At 37.8% G+C, this 26,951-nt stretch overlaps 1 protein-coding gene and 1 pseudogene across 2 annotated transcripts; one reads left to right on the forward strand and one right to left on the reverse strand.

Moving 5' to 3' along the window:
* The first annotated feature begins 4,529 nt into the window (after window positions 1-4,529).
* LOC143869969 (UDP-glycosyltransferase 83A1 pseudogene) lies at window positions 4,530-9,015 on the forward strand (annotated as a pseudogene).
* On the reverse strand, window positions 5,499-25,672 carry LOC143856824 (Cobalamin biosynthesis CobW-like protein). 2 transcript variants are annotated; one of them, XM_077367123.1, is made up of 10 exons: window positions 25,453-25,672; window positions 22,478-22,695; window positions 21,372-21,486; window positions 17,662-17,751; window positions 17,259-17,444; window positions 16,865-16,984; window positions 13,736-13,846; window positions 12,498-12,580; window positions 12,306-12,391; window positions 5,499-5,904 (listed from the first exon to the last, which is right to left on the reverse strand). In XM_077367123.1, exons 1-9 carry the CDS (start codon window positions 25,606-25,608, stop codon window positions 12,307-12,309), a joined length of 1,164 nt encoding a protein of 387 aa, XP_077223238.1. In that variant the 5' UTR covers window positions 25,609-25,672; the 3' UTR covers window positions 5,499-5,904; window position 12,306. The 2 variants fall into 2 exon arrangements, with proteins under 2 accessions (XP_077223238.1, XP_077223230.1); XM_077367115.1 differs by having other exon boundaries at window positions 5,499-5,910.
* Window positions 25,673-26,951: the final 1,279 nt, after the last annotated feature.

Genomic DNA, 26,951 nt, shown 5'->3' on the forward strand with positions numbered 1-26,951 from the left:
TTCCTAACAGGATGATGGATTATTCTCCATATGGTAGGTCACATAGTCCTCACCATAACCCTTGGGTACTCTATCACATAAGCCAAAGAATGGAGGAGCAAATGAGTTTGGCACTCTATTCAGGATGTGACTTGCAACCAAAGCAATTTCTCCCCAAATGCAACCAGGCATGCTAGCTGACAAAACATGGAGTTTAACACTTAAGTTAACGTCATGTTCTTATACTCAGTTATGCCACATGATTGAGGCGAGTGAGGAGCAGTGGTTTCAAGGAATACGCTCTAAGAGGCACAAAATTCCTTAAACCCTGTCATTGTGTATCCTCCTCTTTTATCACTCCTAAACTTACACTTGTTAATACTTAATTGACATAGTTAATGATATATTATGAGTGTTAGGAAGTTGGATCATTTTCTGAGAGTTTACATGTCCCAATCGGTTGTATAACAACTTAGGATCAATTAGCAGTGAACTATCCTGACTAACAGTCTCATTTTTTTAAACTCAAACCATACATACCATCTATCAAATATGCACAACCAAAATATGTTGAGTGAACAATCAAAATTACTCTACCACACATAAATGAAGTGCATAAACCAAAATAATAGTAACTACTTTAACATCTTATAAAGGTAGTTGTTTACCTGAAGAAAGGGCCAAGTTCGCAGTACCAGTGTGAGTCACCTCCATGTCTGCTCCACTAGCCACTGTACCAGTCTCCTTTACTTCGGTAACACTAGTGAAAAGTTTCTTTGAGTTGCAAGTATGACAGATGGCAGCTGTATCTAACCACCAATTTGACGAATTACTGGCCTTATCTTTTCCCAACATGGCAGTGAAACTTTTAGGCTCATCCTTATCTACCAACATAGTAGCTTCCTTATATGGTGTGTCAAATTATGCTTCTTAGGTAGCCGACAGTCTGTTGCAAAGTGACTCCATTTCCCACAGTTGTGGCACTTGCCCTTCTTTTTCTGAAAGATAGTCTTTTTGGCCTCCAGCTTGGGATGGTCACTTTTAGGTGACTTGGATTTCTTAGGAAATTTCGTGGGATTTGATACCGCGTTAGCAGCAGAGTGTTGTTGTCTAACCATCTCCAAATTATTCCTGGCTCGATCCTCATCTTCGATTCGAATGAATCGTTTGAGAGCATCCAATCCCACTTGCACCTTTTTCCTATACATTTCATTTTAAAAAGAATGCCATTGAGATTCATCAACTTCTTCATTCGTGTCAGCAAAGGTATTCAAAACGGTGTAAAAACAATTCATATATTTTAGACCGAATTGAGTCTTTCACTTCCATGAATTAAACTCAGATCCATCAAATGATTGAAGTTTGACCATCTCAAAGGGAATAGTAGTCTGTTCCATTTTAGACTAACTACAAAAGTAAATATGGAAAGAGTGCACCTGATTTGTGTATCGCGAAAGCCGAAGCCAAATGGGTGAACCAAATCGCGTACCAAATCCAAATCCAACAGCCAAGGTGAAACCCTTCAGCAACAGATAACAACCAAGGTAATAACCCAAACCCAACTGACAACTATTGGGATTTACAGGGGGTGAACCAGAGAATAAAGAAACAGCCAAGGCCAAACCCGAGGCATTTAGGCTCATGCAAGAACTGGTGGCAAACCAAACAGATTCGAAAGAATCCAAACTATCAACAAAACTAGTGGTAGAGAACTGGTCTAAAACCAGTTTCACAAACTGAACCAGTTGTAAAGTCTGAGAAAACTAGTTCCAAAAAACCGGCCACAAATGCCGCGAAGGTAACCAGTTAGAAGTCGGCGGCTTGCATCAGTTGACAGCAATTTCTGAAAAACAGATTTCTCGTCCTACTGTCTCATACCAATTATGTCTGAGAAGATCCACAAGAACCAGCTTACAAGACCACTTGGAACTGGCTGTAATTACTCTTGCGAGATGAATGAATCAATCAACGGTTACAGGTTTCTCGCATAAACCAGTTTCCAAATCGTAAAAACAATTACACAAACTGATTTCTCGCTCTTGTGCGCCAAATATCGCATAAAACCCTCCTAGGCACAGAATATCCCAAAAGGTGATATCGCACACAGCTGATATAGCGCATAGGTATCCTGTCCAAACAGGTGACAAATATCTCTGGTTCGAACCAAATAGCTCCAATAGATCAATCCACCAAGGGGATTTGGCTCCAACAATTGGATTCCGAAATTTCACCGTCCATCACTAAAAAAAAAAATTTCGACCACAAAGAACTTCCACAAGTTCAGCCCTTTGGAGCAGAGAGGTTACGGGCAACAAGATAGAGCCCATGATGAGTCAAAAAAACCCCCAAATCTCAGCCCTTGTTTCCACAACCGGTGGAACCGGCTTGCCAAAACACCAATCTCTTGTAGAGAAAGAGAGATAATTGCGCTCCACAAGAGTTTAGGGTTGCAAATAAGTTGGAGCCCGCCGCTGGCCAAGGAATCTGAAGCTCTCGCTGATTAAGAATCCGAGAGAAACCCCCAACGATCCAACAGATTTCTTTCAAGATGTATGTTCCAAGATGAAAGAAACCCTCGTTTCTATTCTGAGGTGAAGAAAAAAAAGAAACCCACAGCCAAAAAATCCGAAAAACCAATCGATGTCTGTGGGATTGAAACCCACGCCCAAACAAGTTTTGAGGAAGGCAAAACCACGGCCAAATTGGATCTGTGGAAGAATACACCCACTCTCAAATCGACCCCCAAAAGACCCTTGAAATTGTGGTGTCTTTATTTCCACCATGATCTGCCCAACTATGGCTGAAGTTCTACCAGGCTTCAAGAGGAAAAAAATAGAGCAACAGATGTCCTCTTTTTGTGTTGAAAGAGACCAAGAATTCCAATGGTGGTTTTGCAGAGATCCACCACCGAACAATAGCAAGGGTTTCCCAATTCAAAACAATCGATTACCTTTTTGCCTTCTCTGTTGGGTGAAAAGCACGTTGCAAAACCCACGTTTGGTTATCTTTCTTGAACCCATAAACGTGAATCTAATTCGTTGGTCCCCTCTAATAAACGAACAATTGAATTCGGCTATGGCCTGTGTCTAATTGCACCGACCATGTGAGAGAGAGTAACCCCCTTTAAAATTCAATTCCCAAAACAGTGTGAATACGTGATGGGGTATACGAGAGAGAAAGAGGCTATCAACCTCTTCTTGGTCTTGATTCCAACGAGTGAAATAACCCATGATCCAAACTTGGAGGGAAGAAAACCCACGGCCAATCTTGAAACCCACGTCCAAAGCCAAAAGAGGGGAGAAACTCACGCCAAAAACCAATGGAAGAAACCCATGTCAATTCGATTTTGTTTCTGTGTGAAACGTGAATCCAATCCGAGAGATAGAGGCTTCTAATCAAACGAGTAAAAATTAGGGTTCATAATGCTTCAAGATTGTTAGAGGAATTAGGTCAAGCAAGAGTTTGCTTGAAGCATTACACCCAAGGTATCTAATTTGGAATACCAAGTTTGTTGCCTCCAGCCCCTATATATATTGGATACACTAGGATTTTAATAGGTTAGTGGGCTCTAGCCCAAATAGGCCCACTACACCGGTCCATTATCTTATTGGGCTTATATTAGAACATACATGGGTTATATTATATACCCAACAAGGAGCCCTTATCATGCAAGTAAATCTTGTTTTACTGAGTTTTTTAATTTGCTTATATTCAAGGGTTCGGTAAAAACGATTCAAGGGCATTTTTTTTTACTTTTTTTCGTTTTTTTGCATTTCATGGGGATTCAAGCTCACTTGTCTTCTTGTGCATGTGTCACAATGTAAGGTTTCGTCTTTATGATCTATGTGGTACAGCCTATTAACATTGTGGCCCATCAAATGAACGGTTTGGATTATACTATGAAGTGGGCCCAGTACTTTGTAAAAAATACTTGACCCCACGGAGAAATGGCTTTCCGCAAAATTGCCTAGCAAACAAATCCTAGCCATATATATACATATGGAGATAACGAAGAAAACAACTAGGGAAGACAATGGAAACGACATAGAAGTGAGAAACCCCAAATATGAAAGCCAAAAATGAGAAAGCAAAGACAAACGAAGAAGATACCTTCTACAAACAAGGAAGAAGTCTAAGAGATACTCTTACCACAATCAAACAAATCTCGGCCGTTGGTTCTTCAGCCCATCAATCCTAAACATTACTATAAGTAGCTAGGGAGGGTGCACACACTAAACATGTGTGAAAGAGAGCGCGCCCAATTGCATTAGAGGTTTTTTATTTTCTTCCCCCTTGAGTTCTTTATAGCTCTTTCTCATTGCCCTCTTGTACTCCTTTGTTGCCTCGACCTTCTAATAAAATCTCACCATTTCAAAAAAAAAAAGAAAAAAGAGCGCGCCTAATTGCTCGCCATGGGCAAGCCACACGTGTTAGTCCTACCATTCCCTGCTCAAGGCCATGTCATTCCCCTCATGTCATTCTCCCACCAGTTAGCCGATCGCGGATTCAAAATAACATTCGTGAATTCGGATTTCCATCACGCCAGGGTGATGGCGGCATTGAGAGATAGTCCCACCGATTGTGAATTTGTTCGTCTAGTCTCGATCTCCGATGGGTTGCCGATGGAGGAAGATCGGAACGATTTAGGCAAGCTAAGCCGCGCTATGTTTAGTGTCATGCCGGGTAATTTAGCGGAGCTGATCGGAAAGATTAATGAATCTGATGATGATAAAATTACATGTATAATTGCGGAAGAGAACATGGGGTGGGCGTTTGACATTGCCGATAAGATGGGAATTCGGAAAGCGGCTTTTTGGCCGGCAGCGGCTGCGCTCAATGCATTGAAAAGTCATTTACCGATGTTAATCGAGGCCGGAACAATTGATGATAAGGGTAAGACCGCCTATTTTCCAACTAATTTGTAGTGATAATTAGCAAAATGTATGATGACAAAAAACTGCTAAGCCAAAATGACGGGTTTAAAATGTCTAGCTAAAAAAATAGAGAAAAAGTTATAAAAAAAACAAGAAAGGCAAAGGCTCCATTTTTATTTATTTTTTGGACGTAAAATGGGCGTAAAACAAATTTTACGCCTATTGTAACGCCCAATTTTGGCCTAAAGAAACAAAGTCAAGGAAAAATTGCCAATGGGGGACACCAAAATACAAGAATTGCCAACAGGGGACACACTTTTGAAAAATTGTTAGAGAGGGACGAAATGGGGTTTATCAACCCTCTTTAACAATTTTTCAAAAGTGTTTCCAATTCTCGTATTTTGATGTCTCCCATTAGCAATTAAAACGACATCATCGTACTAATAAAAGTTGATAAAAAAAGTTGTTAGATTCATCCAAAATTTCAATACATGTCATAAAATTCTAAAATCTAAAATAATAACCAATGTTTATGCTGCAGATGGAATATTAGCTTACCAAGTGTTGAAGGGGCAGGGAGAGTGGGAGACGGTGAGAGTTGAGAGGGCATGAGTGAGGAGATGATGTGAAGTGTTCTAAGAAAAATAAGAAAAAATAAGTCTATTTTGAATAGAGTTGTTATTCAATACACTTTCGAAGTAGTTTTCAAAAGTATTTAGAAAAATAAGGAGAAGATTTTTAAATATTTAAATGCTTTGAAGTTTTATAGAAAAAGTCTACAATAATACACTACTCAAAATGTAAATAAAATATAAATTGTGATAAAAAAGAGCGCGAAATAGGTAACGCAGTTGGATCCGGAAGCGTTCTTCGACGATCTTGGAGACCGGATAGATCTGAAAATTCTTCCTCTTTTTTGGATTTCTTTTTAGAAAATGATAGATCTTGATCTACGCCACAAGCAAGGGGACGCATGAGCTCGATCAAGCATGAGATCGCCGGATGATTAGATCTACGCCACGAGCTAGAGGACGCATAGGCTCGATCAATCCTGGAGCTAAGTGATGACATTCTTAAATTCAACAAGAAATTGAGTAATGAAAGATACTGAATTAAGATTAGGACACTAATCTTCAAATTTCATAATCTAAGGAGAAAAGATGAAAGATAAAGAGAAGAGCCAAGTATATCTCAAATTTCTCTCCAAGGAAAACCCCTACTCTCAACTCAACTCTCAACTCAACAAATTCCACGTAGAAGAACCAACTAGAGCAAGGATTAGATTCCTTTCACCAAGGAGAACCCATACAAAAAATTTAATTCCAAAAACTAAAAGAACTGAGAAGGAAAGATGCCTTATATAAGCAGACCGTAATGAAACATGAAATTCCTATAACCATTTCATGTGAAAACAGATCCTTTATTTGTACATCGAGTCCTTTACTTTAGAAAGCCCCTTTTTAGAAAGATTACCCTTGTTTCTGTTTATGACTAGGATTGAAACAAACTACTATAATTCGTCCTCACCTACGGCACCTCCGCTAAGATCCATGTAAGAGTCTATGTGTGTCAAGAGGATGCTCCTACATCAAACTCCCCCTTCTTGAAGAGAGCTTGTCCTCAAGCTCGGACCTTCAATATAAGGAATTGAACAATCCGCACAACCCTCTTGACCTCCATGAACCGTTGCATCTAAGTGGAGTTTTGACATTGGAAATACCATTTATGAAAGCTTGAAAGCCATAGTAGAGCCAGAATTCAGCTTATCTTGCTGAAATTTCAGCTTAGTAGTGAATTCTGCTTACAAAACCTTAGTTTCTATATCTCCAAGCATCTGCTAAATTCTGGTTCAGAACTTCAGATGATACGACACTCTGGTTCAGAATCTGCACTCGTTAGACTGTCATCCCTTTCACATTATTAGCTATAGACAATTCAGCATGCTCCTAAAGGTTACAAGCCTGAACACCACCCCACAACTCTTCCTTTCTTCAAGCCACAATCAAGGCATATGCTGAAACCTCAGAAAGCGAAAAAGATTGCGCATTTTGAACACAGTTCAGTCCCTTTTCTCCACACCAACTTGTCATTGGAGAAAGTTAAAGGGAGACAGAGTCCAATACCAGTTTTGGTAAAGCAATATCGTCATAGTACTTGGGTGCCATCTCGGTGAGCTCATCCAATGACTTTTGATGAAGACCAGTTCCAGATACATTTAAATGCAAAGAGGCACTTGAGTAATAATGGATGATTTTTGGGCAGACAGAATTCCTTAAGAAGCTGACCAAAGGCAGTTCATATCAAACAACAATTAAATGTGCAAATTAAACCACATGTAGAAATTTTCTCTGAACTTGAACTGTATCAAGGGAATTTGAAGTCCCAATTCCAAGCCCAACACAAAGCCTTCTAAGGACTCTTCAATGGTAAGTCCAATAAGGTCTAAAAGCTTGAAAACTCTAGCTTTCCAATATTGGTAATATGGAGGGCAACCACTGTGTCACATTAGGCAGAAACTTGGCTATAATACAAATTGAATCAACCTCTCGACTAACACCAATCCTAGAAGCTAGGATAATCAAATTTTCCAGATAGGTGATTAGCAGAGGAAAAAGATATTTTAATTTCCACTGCTGACTATAAAATGGATGGGGTTTCACTAGTGGTTTCCAAGATTTAAAGCTGAATTCAACCTTCATAGTGCAGAACTGTCATGCACATATGGTTCAGGCCAAAGAGCAACCGCATCAACTCCAGTAAACCAAAGAGCAAGCAGCATGTGGTTCTGACCCAGCCTTCTCTTCCACAAATTCAAGGCTTTTAGAATCATTTAGACTTTGTTTCTTTCGACATAAAATAAAATGGGCGTAAAACAACTGTTATTCATTTTTTAAGTGAAAAAACATATGTTTCACACCCATTTTACTTTTAAAAGGCTCTGTTTCTTTTGACATAAAATGGGCATAAAACAAAGTTTACACCTACTTTTAAGTGAAAAATAGGCATAAAAAAAATTTTGCACCCATTTTTCAGAAAAAAATGGAGTAAAATTTATTATACGCCCATTTTATGTCGAAAGAAATGGAGCCTAGATGTTTATAATAAGTCGTCATGGTTTTGGTGTCCGTGAATTTACGCTACTTTGGACTACACTAAACTGGGTCTGATTTGCAGGAGTTCCTACAAAATATGAAATAATCAAGCTCTCTCCGACCATGCCGGAGATGAACACGGCGCAATTTGTATGGCACTGTATCGGAGACTTGGACACATCTCAAACCATCTTTCAATGCATGATCCAGACCAACGAAGCCATGAAAGGCGTCGAATGGCTTCTTTGCAACTCCTTCTATGAGCTTGAGCCATCAGCGTTCGACTTGGTCCCAAAAATGCTGCCCATTGGGCCATTACTCGCTGGAAACAGGCACGGTCAGCCCGTCGGAAACTTCTGGCCGGAGGACTCGACTAGCCTGAGTTGGCTTGATAAACATCCTCCCCACTCAGTCATTTATGTTGCCTTTGGGAGCTTCACAGTGTTTGATCATAGACAATTCCATGAGCTAGCACTTGGGCTCGAACTTTCCGGCCGCCCGTTCTTATGGGTTGTCCGGCCGGACCTCACCGGTGGGCCCAACGGGCCCACTGATGCATACCCAGACGGCTTTCTTGAAAGAGTAGCCAATCGAGGGCGGATGGTAGGTTGGTCCCCTCAGCAGAAGGTGTTGGCTCACACTTCCCTTGCATGCTTCGTAACCCATTGCGGTTGGAATTCGACTATGGAGGGGTTAACCAATGGAGTCCCCTTACTCTGTTGGCCTTACTTCGCCGATCAATTCCTTAACCGGAGTTACATTTCTGATGTTTGGAAAGTTGGACTTGGGTTGAACCAAGATAGTGATGGGATCATCTCAAAGGAGGAGATCAAGAAAAAGTTGGAGGAATTGCTGAGTGATGGTGGGATAAGAACCAGAGCTTCAGAGCTTAAGGAAATGGCGAAAAAGAGTGTGAGCGAAGGAGGAGCTTCTTCAAGGAATTTCAATGATTTTGTTGAGTGGATTAAGTAAATGAAGATGATGGGTTGTTGATGCAGGGGTTCCTCATCGTTTCTTCTCATTAGCATGCATGGTGGGCCAGCCTTGGTGATCCAAGGCTTGGAGAAGTTTACTTTAAAGAGTAGCCACATTTCCCCTTTAATTGTGCATCATACATCAATGAGTATATTTAAATATGCACATTTAGACTAATCCTTGTTTCATTCAGGAAAGTCATTAGCATTTGCATTTCATTTGAATCTGATCTAGTATGTTTTCATTTAAATTCTTGTGTTGGTGTGCATGCAACTAGAGATTCTGGATGTTGACATTCTTGCTATGATTTGTGAACACGGACACGAGTGTCGTGTGTCGACACGGACACGGAGTGTTGGACACGGCAAACTCCCAAAATTTAGAAACGGGGACACGGCTAAAATAGAAACTACATATGATCATGATTTGCGGACACAGATTCGTGTGTCGGACACGACATGGATACACGATATCTGACATGGAATCCCTTAAAAATCTAGAAATAGTGGCACACTCGTACACATACATACATATTAAGTTACCGACACTTCTAGCAATACACTTAAAAGTGTCTAAAGGAGTGTCGACACGTGTGGACATGGGTGTCGTGTCGTGTCGGCAATAAATTCGAAGTGTCGGCCAAATCATAGCATTCTTGTAAATTTCCTTCAAGAACGAGACATCTCCAGGCAGATATTGCCATTTTAATTGGCTATGTATCGTACCTTTCGAGTTTCACCAAGAGAACTGCTAGATCTGAAGATGCAGACTATGTTTCTTAGCTTTTGAGTTTCATATCTTACAACATTATCATCAATGTTAAACCAGACATCTTGGAATTGTGGTAACCAACAATTCTTGCTGTTTTTTGAATGAATTCCAATGCATTTGCTAACCCTGGTTCTTGTAACAAGGGAATTTACTGAAATTTTGAGGAATCAGACCCAATGTTTTGGTGTTTGGTGAATTTGAGCACAGAAACAAGAGTGTTTGTACTGAATGGAGCTTTGAACGATCAAACTAGAAGAGTGCATGTTGAATGCTCATGAAATTTCACCTATGTTTAAATGAGCTTACCTTCTAGCAAGGTATTAAATGCATGTAGTTTACATCTGATGAGAAGTCGAAAGAAATTAAGTGACGGGCGACTCTGATGTTGTTTAAATCATTGAAGGTCATGACAACTATTGTTTTTGAACAACTTTTAAGGAGCTAAGAATTCCATGTTTGATTAAAAGGGAAATTTCAATTGTGGGATTCCTAGTATAAGCAAAATTCCCTATATTTTTGAAACTGAGGATTTCTTTTATATATGACACAAGACATAAATAGTGAAACTTTGAATCGACTCCTAATACCTGCTGCCCTTTAGTGTATTGCCTGAGACTGTTGTGCAAGGTTTCAATTGTTGCTGCCTATGTGGTTTTAGAATATCTTAAATTTTGGAATACTGATTGGAGATGAGAAGGAATTCTTTGGCTATAGGAGTCCTAATAGCTACACCTTAGGCAAGATTCTTCACCAGTAACTGGTTTTAAAACCAACCCCTACAACCAGTTTCCAAAGGGAAAGATGATGTGGAAAGTTCAATCCAAAAGGGATTTACAATTGCTTTAATCAGGTGGAGCTTAGTTCACACACCCAGGAAGGAAAATGGTGAACCATTGTTCTTGGGTAAAATATTATCATAACAAAATGGTGAGCCATGGATGAGATAATTTCAGGATAAGCTTATCTAAGCAGGATAGTCAATCTTAAGCTTATTAAAGAAGAGAAAATCATACCATCCAAAAAAGAAAAGAAAAAGAGACAATCATGCACTGGAATGAAGATGAAAATGACAGGACAAGGAATCCCTTTAGACAAAAAAAAAGAGACGAAAAAATAGAATATGTCACTCATAACAAACAAAAATAGAAGAACAAAATAGAAGATGCCAAAACTCATTCACTAACAGTACAATCACAATATATGAAAAGGTCTATAATCCAAACAATCCCAAACACTAATCCGTAGGCCTGTTGTGATTGAGATTGTTCAGCCACGCTTGATGCCACGAAATGGTTGAGAACTATGAGTGTGCCTCTATCTTAAGCAACATGCCTATCCATCTATGTTGCGTGAGTACGGATACAAGTGTCGGATTTGGCTAACCACATCAAAAGAGGGGATTTTCTAGCGTCCATCGCAGAAGGCATTTCACGGATGGTCTGTTACATCTGACAGCAGCCACCTTATGAATGAAGACAAAATCTGCTGAATAGTGAGCCTCTGTGGCAGCTGTCAGATGCAACAGACCACGAAATGCCTTTTTTCTGCGATGGACGCTAGCAATTCGTGGATTCATTGATATAATTTAATCAATTCTAATTTTATTTCTTTTACATGATTTTTTTTGAAATGGGTCTTTTACATGATAATATGGTTATAATAGGTAATATATTAAGAATTCTAGTTAGTTACATAAATACAATGCCTTTATAAAAACTAATTATTAAAATAGATAATAATGATGACCTTGATGACAAATCTGGGGAACTGAAAATGACAAAATCTCCAACTCCGCTCCATCTTACACCTGCGTGAGCATTGGCTGACCGTTTCATGTGGCTGACTTCCGGCCTTCCGGGCGCATTGTCATGCAAAGATCTCGTATATCCCATAGAACTCCTGCTAGTTTACAAGGACCCGGAGCCTTGTTACATGCCAATGCCAAGGTATTAGAGGAGTCCCCTTCAATGATTAGAGGGCCGGGAATTGATCTCGCATACCATCTCAAACCCCAAAGAAGAGCTTTTACTTCAGCTTCGTCGCAATTTCACTCCAGAGAATGATTGAATCATTCGCTCATTGTTATCTCGAAATACTCTCCCTGCTCGGTTATTTTGTTTTTTTACAGTAAGTAATTGTTTTTTTTTTTTACAAGTACCAAGCTGTTTCTAAGTTAAAATTCGGGTCGAGTCGACTCGACCCGACAACCCGACTTTTCCCCAAGAAACAGCTAAGTACTTGTAACAAAAAACAATTATTTGTTGTAAAAAAGACAAAATTCTACTAAAAACAGTGAATTACAGGAGGAAAATTTTAAAGATGGGGTCGAACCGCTAAAATATCAGGTCAAACTAGCAAAATCTGCGTCGAAATGTCAAAATCTCAGGTCGAACAAATATTTTTTGGGTCTAACTGTCAAAATCTAAGGTTGACCTGGCAAAATCTCGGGTCATACCGGCAAAATTTAAAATGAGGAAGAAGATGCATTATTACAAAGTCAAAAAAATGATGTGACATCAATTAAAGGTACCATCCCTCTGTCATTTCTAATTTAAAAAGTAATGCATCTTTTTTCCATGATTAAAGCTCTAGTGACTGACACAAATTTATATACCTTAATGGTAACACAAAGATGCAGAACAATTTTGCAAAGTGCAATCTCTGAAGGAATCCCTGAGCATGTTCTCATCCAGATTTCGACCTGCAAACCATTGGAAAAACAATCTCTCATAATCTTCCAAAGTAATGCATAAAAAGTTAATGAAGATAATTTGAAAGATTGTGATTATCCAAGTCTAGAGCATTTCCTATGAAGACAATCTTGTTCATTTGATTTTCTTCCTGCTGCCATTTGCGAGCTGGAACAATCTCATATATCTCCCTCACAGCCTGCAGAAGAGTGGAGATGTTAATGTTTCTAAAACCCACGTTATTTAATCACATAAGGCTATACTTGCACAACAGTCACAGACTATTTTATTTTTATTTTTTTGGATTAAGAGTCACAGACTAACTTATCTGTATAAGTATAAACAAGTAGCTGGCGACACGCACAAACTTAAGAAATTGATGCACTTCAACAAATTAAGGGAAGCATTTAATGAAGAAGAGGGCACATTTAATGACATGTTAGGGTGAATGATGCCCAAAAACTAAGAAGCATAATGACAGTGATTTGGGGATAATAGGAAGAGCAATAGGTACTGATAAATTCACTACAGATGGAGAATGATGTTTACGCTTTATAAAGATGTGGGCATCACACTCTCCCAAGCCCTTGATAAGCCTCATAATTCCATGAGGCCCAGAATACTCTCCACGGGGCTCTCAGGCAACGGTTTAAATTTCAGCTTTGGTGTCGGTTTCGGCCACCACCGTGACCGAAGTATACCGAAATAATTCGGTTTCGGTGGAAATTTCAGCCAAAATCATGTAAAACTATGATAATAATTTCGTCTTTTTTTTTTAAATTTCCACCAAAATGACTAAAATTTCGGTGGAAATTTCGTAAATTTCAGTGGATATTTATAAAATTTCAGTAGAATTTTTGTAAAAAAGGGTAAAAAAGAAATTTCAACCGAAATTTTGGCAGAATCTTGGAATTTCGACGAAATATCGGCGAACTCTTGTAAAAAACGATTTCATGTAAATTTCATTTTGGCCTTGGCCGAAACCGAAATATTTCGGCCGAAACGTATTTGTTAGAAGAGAAGAAATGAAAAGAAAAAAGTGAGTTGGAGATAGCTCCCCCTCACATATGTATTTATATAAAAAGATAACGTAGTACAAAGACCATCTTGGCCTTAGGCACATACACACTTCTAACAGTAATGTTTCGGTCGAAATTTAAAACAATTTAAAACCTTGCTCTCATGAACCTGCTTTTTGGCTTTTGTCACTTTCTTCTGGTAAGAACTAAGAACTGAAAAGCAAAATGCCACTTGACCATGAAGATTCAAACCCTAAACTGCAGCTGACAAAACAAGCATCTTTGCAAGTCTCCTCGTTTAGAACAATTAAATGGTATTATTAATGGAAAACTACCTGTATAGTATGAAGTTGGTTGGACTTATGGACATTTAAAATCCCTTTGCAGCGATAGACATCCATATTATATTTCTTTTCCCAGAGAATCTCCTCGAGCCATAAACGAACCTGGAGAAAAGGAACTAAGATTAATCGAATACACATAAATATCTCAATATTCAAGGGAAGAAAGAAACTGATCTACAGAGAAAGCAGTCAAGCTTTATTAAAGAGGAGAAAATTGACCAAAAGGGAACGAAAACATGCATTCTGACAAATAAATGAACGTGAAGGGAGATGGATGTTCATCCCAACATTAGCCATCATCTGCAAATGTCCTTGGAAAAGGAGTTTCTAGTGAAATTAAATGAATGGAAGTTAAGTCCATAGGTACCAAACTTTGATGCTTTCATAATACTGATATCCTTGGAAAAAGAGTTTCTAGTTAAATGAATGCAAGTTGAGTCCATAGCTCCCAAACTTGGATGCTTTCATAATATATGCATTCCAATGATGGCATATCCCAAACAATGTGCATAAGTTGTAGGTTGAAATTTTGGAGCTAACATGTAAGAAAACTAGTCTCAGGAAAGAAATGCCTGGATGAGAACATTTCAAAATCAAGACCACATTGAAACAGAACACATGGGAAGTATAAAGACTGCAGAAGTGGACCTGAAAGATTAGCAAGCATGTTGGGTTTCCTAAGTTAAATTTTGAGGATAAATAAAAGGCAGATTTGAGTTTGCCTCTCTTAGGAGCTTCTTCACTCCAACTTTATCTATTTTTACTTTTACTTTTTGCAGTAAATAGTCATAATTTTCTTTTTTGAGATAAATACTTAAAATTTTTTGGAAACTTCAGTATGAATTATCAGATATGAGAAATTCCCAGTTCTCTATTAGGGAACAGATATTATACACTGGAGAATTTTTCTATATGAACTTCAGTATCAATTTCAGATATGAGAACCAATAGACTAGTCAATTTTTTTTTATCGAAGATATCATGATATCTTGATAGCTAGGAACATAACAGAGAACATGACTTTGGATAGGATAGAATGGAAGAAAATGATCCACTTAGAAGAACCCAACTAGAACCAGGATTAGAGCTGGGTAGATTCCTGTTACCTTCTTCATGAATTTTTTCTAAAGGATTCATTTAGCCGACCCCAACTAGTTTGGGACAAAGGCTTTGTTGAGTTGAGTTGAGATCGTGATATATATTTTGAAAAGATCACTTTAACTACAGTAAAAAATTCCTAATTAGCTTCAATATAACAAACAAAGGTATCTGCACAGGTACAGCTCCACACATGTGATAAATACACTGAAAAGAATAATGCAGTCATGTGTTATCCCCTACCCGAGGTATCAAGAATAGTAGAATATTACTATTTTTAGAATGAGGGTGAACCTTTTATTGATGTTTTCAACAAGTACAACCTACTCCGAAAATATGATCCAAGCCTTTATGTGCAAAGAAGAAAAGCAGCAGAACCTACCACCCCTCTGCAAGTCGCACACGGACTCTTGTTGGTCCTACCAAAGTCAAGCTATCTCAACCATGAGCAACATAAAACCGTAAACACCATTCCCGATGCTTAAAACAGAGAATAAAAGCCTTCACTTAAGGATATCAGCATCAATCCTATGTCCAATGAACAAGGGAGACATCCCATGCATTTGTGTGCTCATTCCATGTTCATTGGAGACATCCCATGCATTTGTGTGCTCATTCCATGTTCATTGGAGACATCCCATGCATTTGTGTGCTCATTCCACCCTTTATGACACCAAACAGAAACAACCATGGACTCTTTAAGGAAAGTTTAGATCAAAACCAAAAAGTGGAATTTGGATGTTGAATTTTTACAATTGTGCGAGTCAATTAGTGAAAGAGTTTAGGCTAATCCTTGGGAGATTCTGGACAGTATTGCACTATTTTGGATCAAAACAGAAAAAGTGGAATTTGGGTGATGGATTTTTATAATTGTACGAGTCAATTAGTGAAAGAGTTTAGGCTACTCTTTGGGAGATTCTAGACAGTTTTGCACAATGCCGAATACTTTTGGCTCATCTATTAGCCATGGTTTTAAATTTCCCCGAAATGACTGAAATGTTTCCGTTTCCATCTCCACCGAAACGAAATCTAAATGATTTCATTCCATGTCATTATTTCCAACCGAAAATCCCGAAATTCGACCAAAATGGTTGGAACAACAAAAAATGGAAAGGTGTTATGATTTACATCGTACAAAGCTATATGCATCGTATTGACATAGAGTTGGGATCCTTGGAGGGGATACTAGTTATTGTACTTATACTTCATTACATTGTACTTTTTTATTGACTTTATTGTTCCATACATGTGAGACAACGCATGCCACAAGGTGTTTGATGTCATGTGATTAAGCCATTATGGATGGCTTTCTTGCTTATGTGATGATTTTTAAGTATGTATTTGCGCTTATTCTATCATTTCCCACGGTTTCATTTTAAAATTTCATCATTTGCATATGGTTTTTTTATGACATAACGGTATCCCCACCCCATTTTAGGGCGGGACTAATCCCTATGGATGCACGCATATGTTTCCATACGTTTCTGTGATTTTACAAGATTTGAACAGAAAGCGAAATGTTTCCATTTCTATGCCGACCGAAACCAAAACCGAAATATAAAACCTTGCTCTTAGCCTAGTTATGGCCCCAGAAATGAGTTGCATAAGACACAGTAAGAGTCAATTTTTGGTGGGGCAGTGTCAGCAGGTAGTATCAATTTCGATCATTGCAGGTACACAACTGTGAATAGGAGACTGAATTAGCCTGGGAAATGCAAATCAAAATCACTTAGTTATGGACAACAATGCAAATGGAATACTTGCTTCTTGCCATCAGTTCATCAACATTCACCAAAACAATGTCTCTTAACACACAGTTTTTTTTTGTTTTTTTGAATGGAAAAATAAGAAACTTAGGTTTAAAGCTATTAAGTCTCATAAACCAAACATACAGATTGGAGAAGAACTGAAAAACCTTCTATTTCCAAAGCAGTGAAAAGCAACCATTGGATAGTAGCACCTAGTTTTCGAATATAAGATTAGCATAGTATGTACAATCACTTTCAATAAAAACAAATTTACCTTATCAAGATCAACTTCCTGCTGCTCACAAATGCACAATGTTCGCAAACTACTGTCGTGACGATTCCTGGCAGGTACAGGCTGGCTTTCTTTCAATAATGCCTCCAGGTGAGCTTCATGCTGTTAAGAAAAAGGAATCATCTGAAAAAATTACTTGGTGGCATGGTTTGAAAATTCGGCCGAAATCCGCCGACATGAAAAGTACATGAATCCGAAATTTCCACTGAAATTGCTGAAATTACCAAAATTTCAGCTGAGATTTCCACCGAAATCTTGTAAAATACCGAAATTGATTTCCAAAATTTTACATGATTAAATTCAAGCCTAAACCAACACCGAAACCGACATTTAAAACCTTGCTTGGTGGTGATTTCTTAAAAGATCTTTCACTTACCCTAGCATCATAAGCCCGGCAGTCCAATATCTTACATAAGTCAACTTGGCATCGGACAGAACGAATGATATTAGCAAGGGAGTTAATGTTATGAATTTCCTTCTCCAAATCATCCAGAACATCTGAGGTCATATGTACGGAATCCTCTGGAGAAACCAAGTCAACCTTGTTAAGAATTATAACATCCTACAAAGAAAAACCAAAACTGTAAGAGTTTATAGTAATCGTGTAACTAAGTATATAGAATTACAGTCAAGAGGAACATATTTCATCAAGATGTGGAGACCAAGACTCGTAATAATAAATGAACTGGCCAAAGCATTTAAAAGAGAAGAACGAGCACTTCAATAATTTATTGATGCTTCCGTAACACCTATCACTGGAGCAAGTGCACGAGAATTACCGCAAATGCAATTTGAAGAAATGCTTCAGGAAATGAAGGTAAATCAAGATGCTTATCAAGCTGCAGCCGGAGGTTTTTGGCATCCACGACCTATTTGGAGGGCAGAACCATTAGTAATCCATTGAAATAAGAAAAAAGAAATGATCTAGTGACACTATGGAGTAACAAACTGCAGAACCATGATACGCCCATGGTTTTAAATTTCGGCCGAAATACCGAAATTTCAGATTTCGGACGGGACCAAAATTTAAAACCGAAACCGAAATTGCCACAGAAATTTCAATCCTTGGATACGCTAGATATATTTATACCCCCGATGCAAACGTAGAAAGTTCATATTTCAAATAAATCACTTGCTTGGAGAAACGGAGAAGATTATTGACTTTAACCTACTTTAGAAAAGGCCAGAAGGAAGGACATGCAAAAGGTCTTCAATACAATCGTGTGACATAAGCTGTTGTCCGTAACTAAAGAATGGTCATAAAATATAATTAATTAACAATGAAGATTGAAAAGTTTGCATCTCAGAGTTTTTATCAAGAATATCCATCCGGTGAACAAAGTATAAAGACTGAACAGTTTTCATTCCTGACTTATTATCACGAATCTCCATGGGGTGAACAAAGAAAGTCTTATAGCTTTAGCGTTAATAAGTGATCAAGTGTGAACAAAAGTGTGAGTGAGGAGATAAAAATGGAAAGTGAGGAAAAGAATAGAGCGCTCTGCATAAAATAACATAGAAACAACCACACAGAAGACATTCTATGCACAGCCATCGAGGAAATACAGAAAATGGTGTGTAAGTCTATTACTTGACAGCACTAGGTGTGAGTGAGGAGATAAAAATGGAAAGTGAGGAAAAGAATAGAGAGCCCTACATAAAATAACATAGAAACAACCACACAGAAGACATTCTATGCACAGCCAAGGAAGAAATACAGAAAATGGTGTGTAAGTCTATTACTAGACAGTATTAGGATTCTCTTGTCTATGCACCCTGGGATGGGCCATTTTAGGCCTTCACGAGCGAAAGGACATTGTGACTCAATCTTGTGAGCCAAGGGAGAAAGCGCTCAGAGAGCTACAAGAGAAAAGATCTTGAACTAGACCTTGCAGGAGGGAGAGGGAAGAAGGGAGGGAGACTCTAGATGCTATATTAGTAGGTTCAACCAAAGTGGAGCTGCACTTGATTTGATCTTGCTTGTACTGCATTAATAAGGGCGAGGTAGAAGGCTGATGGTGATCCTTGTAGTGACACTAAAAGTGTTGAGAGTTTCAATCAATTGAACTCCTCCCTTGATCTCATGCATATCCATCAATTGGGAGCTATACTATTCAGTACAATGATTTATTATTCAAATCCTAAACACATAGGCATTATGATTTGAATTGTATGACTAAATAGTATTATATATATACAACAGTTATACGGCTTTTGATTGTGTCGTATGGTTCAATTCTAGAACCATAGCTTCAATCAAATCATACGACTCAGTTGCATTCAAAATCTTATGGTTGTGGAGAGCAAGGTTGTCTTTAGGGTTCTATTTTTTCTAAATTTTATTTTCGTAGTTTTAAAAAGGGTTTAATAAATCCAACTTAAAACTTTAATTCATTCTATACTATCATGAAAGCAGTATTTAAAAACTTGTACCTAGACAAGAACTCATCCACAGTAAAATGGGGTTCACTCAGGAGAGTCTACGATTGAAGCAGTGAGTTTTTCTTCATGCAGGCAAGCCAAAGGAGTTCTTGATTGACTTAATCGTGCCAAAAACCGAGTGAGTTGCGGAAGTCAATGGTTAATTCGGAAAGAGAAGAGTTGGCAATTTTTTAGTAAAAAAACCCTAGATTTGTTCTTGATTTTTCTTCACAGTCCAAGCACCAAATCAAGTGTTGTTCTTTCTAGAAGGTTCCTAGGAGGGAGTACTTTCATGGTCAAAATTTCAGGTTTCGGTTTTACTTTGCATTTCAGTCGTGATGGAAGTGGAAACATGTCAATTTCAGATGGAAATTTCTGTGGTAATCCTGTAAAATTATGGAAAGGTATGGAAACATTTGCAAATGATAGACTTTTAAGATGAAACTTCAGGTAAATTTACAATAAATACAAATACACTAAAATACCAACACTAAAATACCATCACATAAACAAAAACAATCGTCCATAATGGTTTAACAACATCAAACACCTTGTGGCATGCACTATTGCGCTTGTCTGATAATTCAGTTTTTTTAATGGCAAGGAGATTTATCAATAAAGAAAAGAGGGAGGCCCGTGGCCAAGAAGGTCAGAACAACACAACAGAGAAGAGATACAGCATATACAGCTACAAGGAAACTGCCTCAATACTACAACTACTAAGAGACCACAACTCTCTCAAGGTGGCCAATAATCATAGAAAGCTAGACCGTCCTTAGAGACTCCTTTTCTCCTCTCCACCGGAGGTCGCCCTTGTCCTCTCTGCCCTCTAACTTCCCTTCCAAGAAATCTAGAAACCCTCTCCCTCTCTCTTCCCCTCTCCTCTCCGACCAGGAAGCGGCGAACAGGGCCTATATGTATTGAATGCTAAGTTGTAAAATCCATTTCATTCGTCATTTCGTTTTGGCGACCGGAACGGAATGCTTCGGCGCTTCAGTGTTTCGGCCATTTCCATCCGCGTTTCGGTCGAAACTTTTCGTTCTGCTTTCCGGAGGGAATTTAAAAAAAAAAATCAAAAATTGTTAGAAAATAAGAGAAGCTTGAAGAGCTTAAAAAAAGATTAGAGTAGATCTTAGTTGGTGGGAAAGTGTGTAAATGAAGTTTGTAAGATAAGAGAGAAAGAGAAGAGCGCGGAAAAACAATGGTTAATGGGGTATATATAGTGGTGTGAATGCTTGTGGATGCGAAAAGACGGAAAATACCCTTCAACGGCTATAAAACGGTCATAAACAGTCATAAAATGACGTTAGAATGGTTCAAAAACAGTCCCAGCAGCTATAACGGCATTCCCGTATTTTTATTTTTATTTTAAATTTCTGCTTTTTCAAACAATTTCGGCCGAAACGACCGAAACGGTTTCCAGACTGAAACCACAATTTCGGCCCGTTTCGGCCGAAACGAAATGAAATTTACAACTTAGATTGAATGAGTAACACATGTGAATCATCTGAAACCTACAAAACTGAAGAGTTTAACCGAGCAAACCACAACACTCTGCTCCAACCAAAATAAAATAAAATCCACTATATAGAAGCCACAACCTTTATGGAGTTATTGGGTTACGACACATTGATATTTTGACATCCACAGTGTGAAGGATGAACACTCCATGTGCATCAAGTCACTAGTCGTTAGGAAATGAGAAACAAAAGGCTCACTGAGGAATGAATCACAAAAGCACGGGTCGCCAAGAAGTACTACACTAACGCGACCCCCCTTCTCACCAACCATCAGTAACTTGATTACTTACCCATTAGCACCCTAACTTCTACACAATCCAAGTACAAACAACCACTTACATCAAAACCTAGAAAATGCCAACACTCGTTGAAGAGCTCATAAGAGAAATTAAATATAACTTTACTTCTTGGTTGGCAAATAACAAACACACCATCGTATAACCAGATTATTACAGAAAAGTAAAGGGATTGGACATGGAAGAGATAAAGATATCATCCCAAGCACAAAAGCAATCGTATATAGTTTAAACATGATAAAGGAAACTCACAGTAATAATAGAATCGAGTTTGACTGCTGATTCCAGTTGATCATCCAACCAAAGAACAGAAGCAAGAGGAGCAGGATTGGCCAATCCTGTGGTCTCCAACAATATATGATCCAGTCTGTGGCACACCAAAACCAATAGATGTTTATCGAAGGTATTAAGTATTAGAGGTATGCTTAACTCAAGGGCGCCCTTGCAAAAATGGGGTGAAAGGGCGCCCTCATTGGGTACAAGTCACCAAAGTGCCTTTAATACTCTTTGACTTGCAGCTATCATAAATACACAATGGTGACATCCACCCAATGGGGGTGCCCTTTCAGCCCATTTTTTCAAGGGCGCCCTGAGTTTAGCATTGCTCTAAGTATTAACATTGATTATTTAACTTAGACTGGGAGACCCGCCTCGGTGTCAGAGATAAACATGAGGTCTCATACAAGGAGCGTAAAAAACTCGACATTTGACATCTCCGAACAGTCATATGCCAATTTCAAAAGATATATTTAATAAATAAAGGATCTTTTTTTTAATAGTCTTTAATATATAAAGTTTAAGTCGACAAAATCACAAATATAAAAATAATGCCCAGATAAATAGGAATTGGATACATGTGTCTTATACGATATCTGACAAGTTGCATATGCAAGACCTTTAGTATAAGAAAATAACAGAAATACTCCTTTCTTTCCATTAAATTGCACTGAAAATGTTGTGTGGAAAGTGCAAAAATGACCTGCCTTCTTTTCTTTTCTTTTCTTTTTTTGAAATTTAAAAATGATCTGCCTTCTTAAAAGAACTGACATAATAATCCCCTGTAGCATGTGTCTCTTCTTTTGGATAATTTCTTACAAAGCTTCTCCAAAAGCTAGCAGTAAAACAGAAGTTGTATATTTACAAAATCTATACAAAAGAACATCAATATTTTGTTAATTTTTTAAGAAATCAGGGGCTTTCTTAATTATACAACTATTTTATTCTAGTTCTCATGGTGCCACATCCCAAAACTATAAGTTTAGAAAAGTAAAGACAAGAAGAATCAATTGCTCCAAATGCAATTAGACGAGCAAATTTTAAACACCTTCGATTAATACAAGATAAATAAGAAATATGACCTCTCCTTTCTCTGTATGAGTTGTTCGAGAGCTTGAACCAGACTATGCTTAACCGTGCAACAAATGCACCCATTCGCTAGCTCTACCCATTCTTCAACAAGCGCACCACCCTCTCCCTCATTAATCATAGCCCTCTCGACTCCAATTTCCTCACCAAACTCATTCAAGATCACCGCAATTTTCTTCCCATGTTGAGCATTCAAGATGAAATTAACCAACTGAAATTTCAATATCCAACTTGATGTAAATATGCTCATAACGTTTGAATTCAAGTTAAAAGAAATGCTTTCTAAACTACAAAGATACTAAGCGGAACAGAAGGTTCCAAACCAATAGCTTTAGGGTTTACTTTGCATTGACTTCAGAATATTTACTTATGAAGAATTTGATCATTTAGTGCCCTTTTGGATACAGAGTACAATATTTTTTCGTGCAAACTTATTTTATCACATACACACAAAATATAATATATTGCATGAAAAAATACCGCATAAACAAATTCATCTTCAGGAGATATTTCTTGTAGAAAACAAGCATAATAAAGTTGTCTATCCTATATTTTCATGTAATATATTATATTTATAAATTTGCTAATGTGATATTTTTCACACAATATATTCTATAATGTGTGCCACGAAAAAAAATACATAAGAGAATATTTTACTGTGTTGCCAAATAGACCCTTACTAACCAATCTTTTCAATATCTTATTCGCGGCTTTTGCATTGAGAAAAAATACAAGAAACATTTCATTTTACAGCATTTGTTACAATTGTTCCCATCAGTCTTACACCCTTATCTTCCCTAATCAACCCTACCCTTGTCACCCTTAACAGTTAACACCATACCCTGAGCATATCATCCACCCCTACCACATCACCCTAATAGTTACCGTTTGGCGATAGTTCAGTATTTTTTTGTAGGTCTGATTTATATGACGGACTTTGTTTGAGATCTGTTTCTTTTTCTTTTTCTTTTTGGATTAGCTAGTTTATTTCCTTGGTTAGAACTTAGTGTTTAGAACTCACTTCGATGGCTTAGTTTTAGGTTCTATTGACTATAGATTTTAAAGGCTCTGAATCTTTATGATAACCTTAGCTGCTATTATTATTATTATTATTATTATGTGCTGCCTATTTCATTTTGGGTATGCATGTTGCTACTTAAAAGAAATCATTTTATGCTCCAAAGTTCAGAGAATTAATCTTGCGAACCCTAGCTTTGCACCATAATCCTTTTTAAAGCTAATAACTGATTGAAGGTAGACTTCTTCATTCCATTTTTTTTATAGAATGAGACATACAAAACCCAACGGAACGTAAACGTTTAATAAGAAAAAACTTTAAGAACCAAAGGCTCTTGTTTACATGTGTTGCAGTGCAACTCAAATCACTGGATTGATTAGAATTGGGCTAGACTATCTGATCATTTTTCAAGTTTAATAGTTAAACTTGCTGGCCATTTCATTTTGCCCTTATCTTAGTCATTCTAGACTGGATCAATCAGTTCCCTCAACCACGAAATTCTTCTTGCTCCACTGGCTTACTCCTCTGGTTAATCCAGAGCATTTAGATGGTTATCTCTAGTCTACAACTAGCTCGATAGAGTTCTTCTTTAGTTTCCCTTACTTCTCCAAGTGTTCAACACTTCTTGGTCCCTAGCCTTAATTGGGTCCTACATACATAAATAACCAAGAGGACATGTGGGAAGCACAAGCAAAAATGAAACAAAGGAAAATGCCCATTACAAATGTGTAGACCTAAACTTAATGATGTGAAGACTGTGGGGGAAAAAAAGCAAAATGGAGGGAATGAGAATTCGAGATAAACTTCTATAAAACCTAAATTCTAAACAAACTTTCTTAAATTGAAATAGACACCAAAAAGAAAAAGACAAATCAACTATGATTTCGCCGGCACTTTCAATATATTGTTGACACATGTGTCGTGTCGTGTCCGACAGACACCCGTGCCCTCACGTGTCGACACTCCTTTTGACACTTTTAAATGTACCTCTAGAAGTGCCAGACTTCATGTGGGCATGTCGACAGGTTTTTGTACCGTGTCAAGTGACATTCTATTTAATTATTGAATATTGTGCTTATATCATTTATTATTAACTCTTCTTTTATTATAAACGTTTCTTTTAGCTCTTCTTTAACTAATATTTGCTGGTATATCCCCTCCACTAAACCTAAAACCCTAAACAAACTCTTATTTCAATATTATATTCATTGTATCATATTAATCTTTCTATTAGAGATGGAAGAGAACTATTTTTTAAAATGATGAATGCATTGTTATTTGATTATCTCATGTTTGTTTTAGATTATAGATGATTAGTCCTAAGATTTATTAGTTCGTGTGTTGTAAATTATGACAACTAATAAATCTTAGGACTAATCAATCTTAGGTACCTTACCGATACGCCGAAAGCTTAAGAGCTGATGGAATGCGTTAGGCAAGTTCTAGGTAGCCCTTTCCCTTTCCACAGGTCACCCCTTCCGTGACTTGAACACGGGACGTGGTGGCTGCTCTGATACCAAATGTTAGGTTGCTTACCGATATGCCAAAAGCTCCAGAGCTGAGAGCTGATAGAACGCGTTAGGCAAGGCCCTTTAAACCGGTCCCATACCAGGCTGGGTCCCACTCATTCCCATACCTAGGCGGGCCCCGACTCAAGGACTGTAACAATAAGCCAATGAAAACTTGCCCACAATCTTTATCACACAGTCCTAAAATAATAACTCTTATCTTACCTTCCTTATAATATCCTCAAATAACTAATTTATTTATAATCCTAACAAACAGTATCTTTAACCATCTCTTAACAAAAATTTCACTGTAAATTCTCATTCACACAACTCTAATTTCCATTTCACCATTTACTTCAATCAATTCAAACAAGTTAGAAAAAATGAAAAGAAGAATAAATCTAAAGTAAGAAATTTCACCGAGTTTGGTAGATGAAATTACCGTCGATTTTCCGGCACCGAGATATCCGGTGATAACGGTAACGCCGACGGAATCTTCGTCGATATTTCTTCGGCGAGTTGAGATTTCGGAGGATTCCAACGGATTAGGTTCTTCAATTTCCACGGCAAGTGGAGGATTCTCATCGTCTTCTTCCATGACCCAGGCCTCGGAAAAGAGATGGAAAATGAAAGTAACGTGAAATGATTTTTTTATATGGTGTAAGCCCTTATAGTAGAGTGAAATGAGTTTTTATAGGGAAATGTTATCAGCACTACTGTATTTTGATGAAGGCACTCCTCACTTTATTAAAAGTACGGTATGGCCCGCACCATAGGATGATCCAAACTGTCCATTAGACGGGTCACAACCTAAATAGGCTGTGCCCCAAAAATTATTTCCATAGCTTGATCCTAACCCTCCAATCTTAATGTTAGAGGGTTGATCCTAACCCTCTATAGATCGGAGGGTTAGGATCAACCTATAGAAACGTTTTTTGAGGCAGAATCTATTTAGGCTGTGGCCCATCTAATGGACTGTGGTGCTAGCCATACCGTACTTTTGATAAAGTGAGGAGTGCCTTCATCAAAATACAGTAGTGCTGATAACATTTCCCTTTTTATAAGGTGTAAAGTAAACCATTATACTCCCTTATTTTTCTATAGGATGATCCAAACCGTCCATGTGATGGGCCATAAACGTAAATAGGTTGTGCTAAGAAGATCAAGGATGATCCTAACATCTGATCTAAGAGGTTCTATAATAAATGAACGGTTTGGTTTATCCTATGGAATGGGGCCCTGATGTATTTTTGGAAAAATAATGACCACACTCGGAATTTAAAAACTCTTCTCAAAGTTCAAATGTGCAAATTATCCTAATGGGGGTGCGAATTTATCATCGCAATAAATTTCTTGACATTGTGATGAGCATGCATGTGTGGACAATTAGCCCAAAAAAACCTTCGTGGAAAATTTTACTTAGAAATTTGTTTTGTCTCCATAATTTAGAGGGGAAATGATATAGTTGCGGCTTATTTAGAGGGGTATATTTTAAATTGAAGGTCCCTCTAAATAAAACTTGGACAATGGAAAACTGATAAATTTTGGAAAATAAATTATTTTCCTAACTTTTTTCAGGAAATTCCGGCAATCCAAATAGGGCCTTAATTTGTGTTAGTGTTACGCATGGTTTTAAATTTCGACCGAAATCCAAAATTTCGGATTTCGGTTCGAAATTTCGATTAAATGCCATTATTTATTTATTTTTAAAAAGTGTTACAAAATTTCTGAAATTTCGGAAATTTGGTCCAGCATTTTGAACCAAATTACCAAATTTCAGTTTTCGGTAGGGTCCGAAACGGTTACCGAAACCAAAATTTTAAACCATGGTGTTACGCGCCTAATCGGCCATAACACAAGCAAACATAAAATAGAAAAAGAGGGGGAGAGAGGTTGATTCGAGGCAACCAGACCTCCTAGTGGTTCATCCAAGAAACATAA

This window comes from Tasmannia lanceolata, unplaced genomic scaffold (assembly GCF_043159265.1).
Source record: "Tasmannia lanceolata isolate RefF3 unplaced genomic scaffold, GAP_Taslan_0.1 ptg000003l, whole genome shotgun sequence".
In the NCBI taxonomy this organism is placed as follows: Eukaryota; Viridiplantae; Streptophyta; class Magnoliopsida; order Canellales; family Winteraceae; genus Tasmannia; species Tasmannia lanceolata.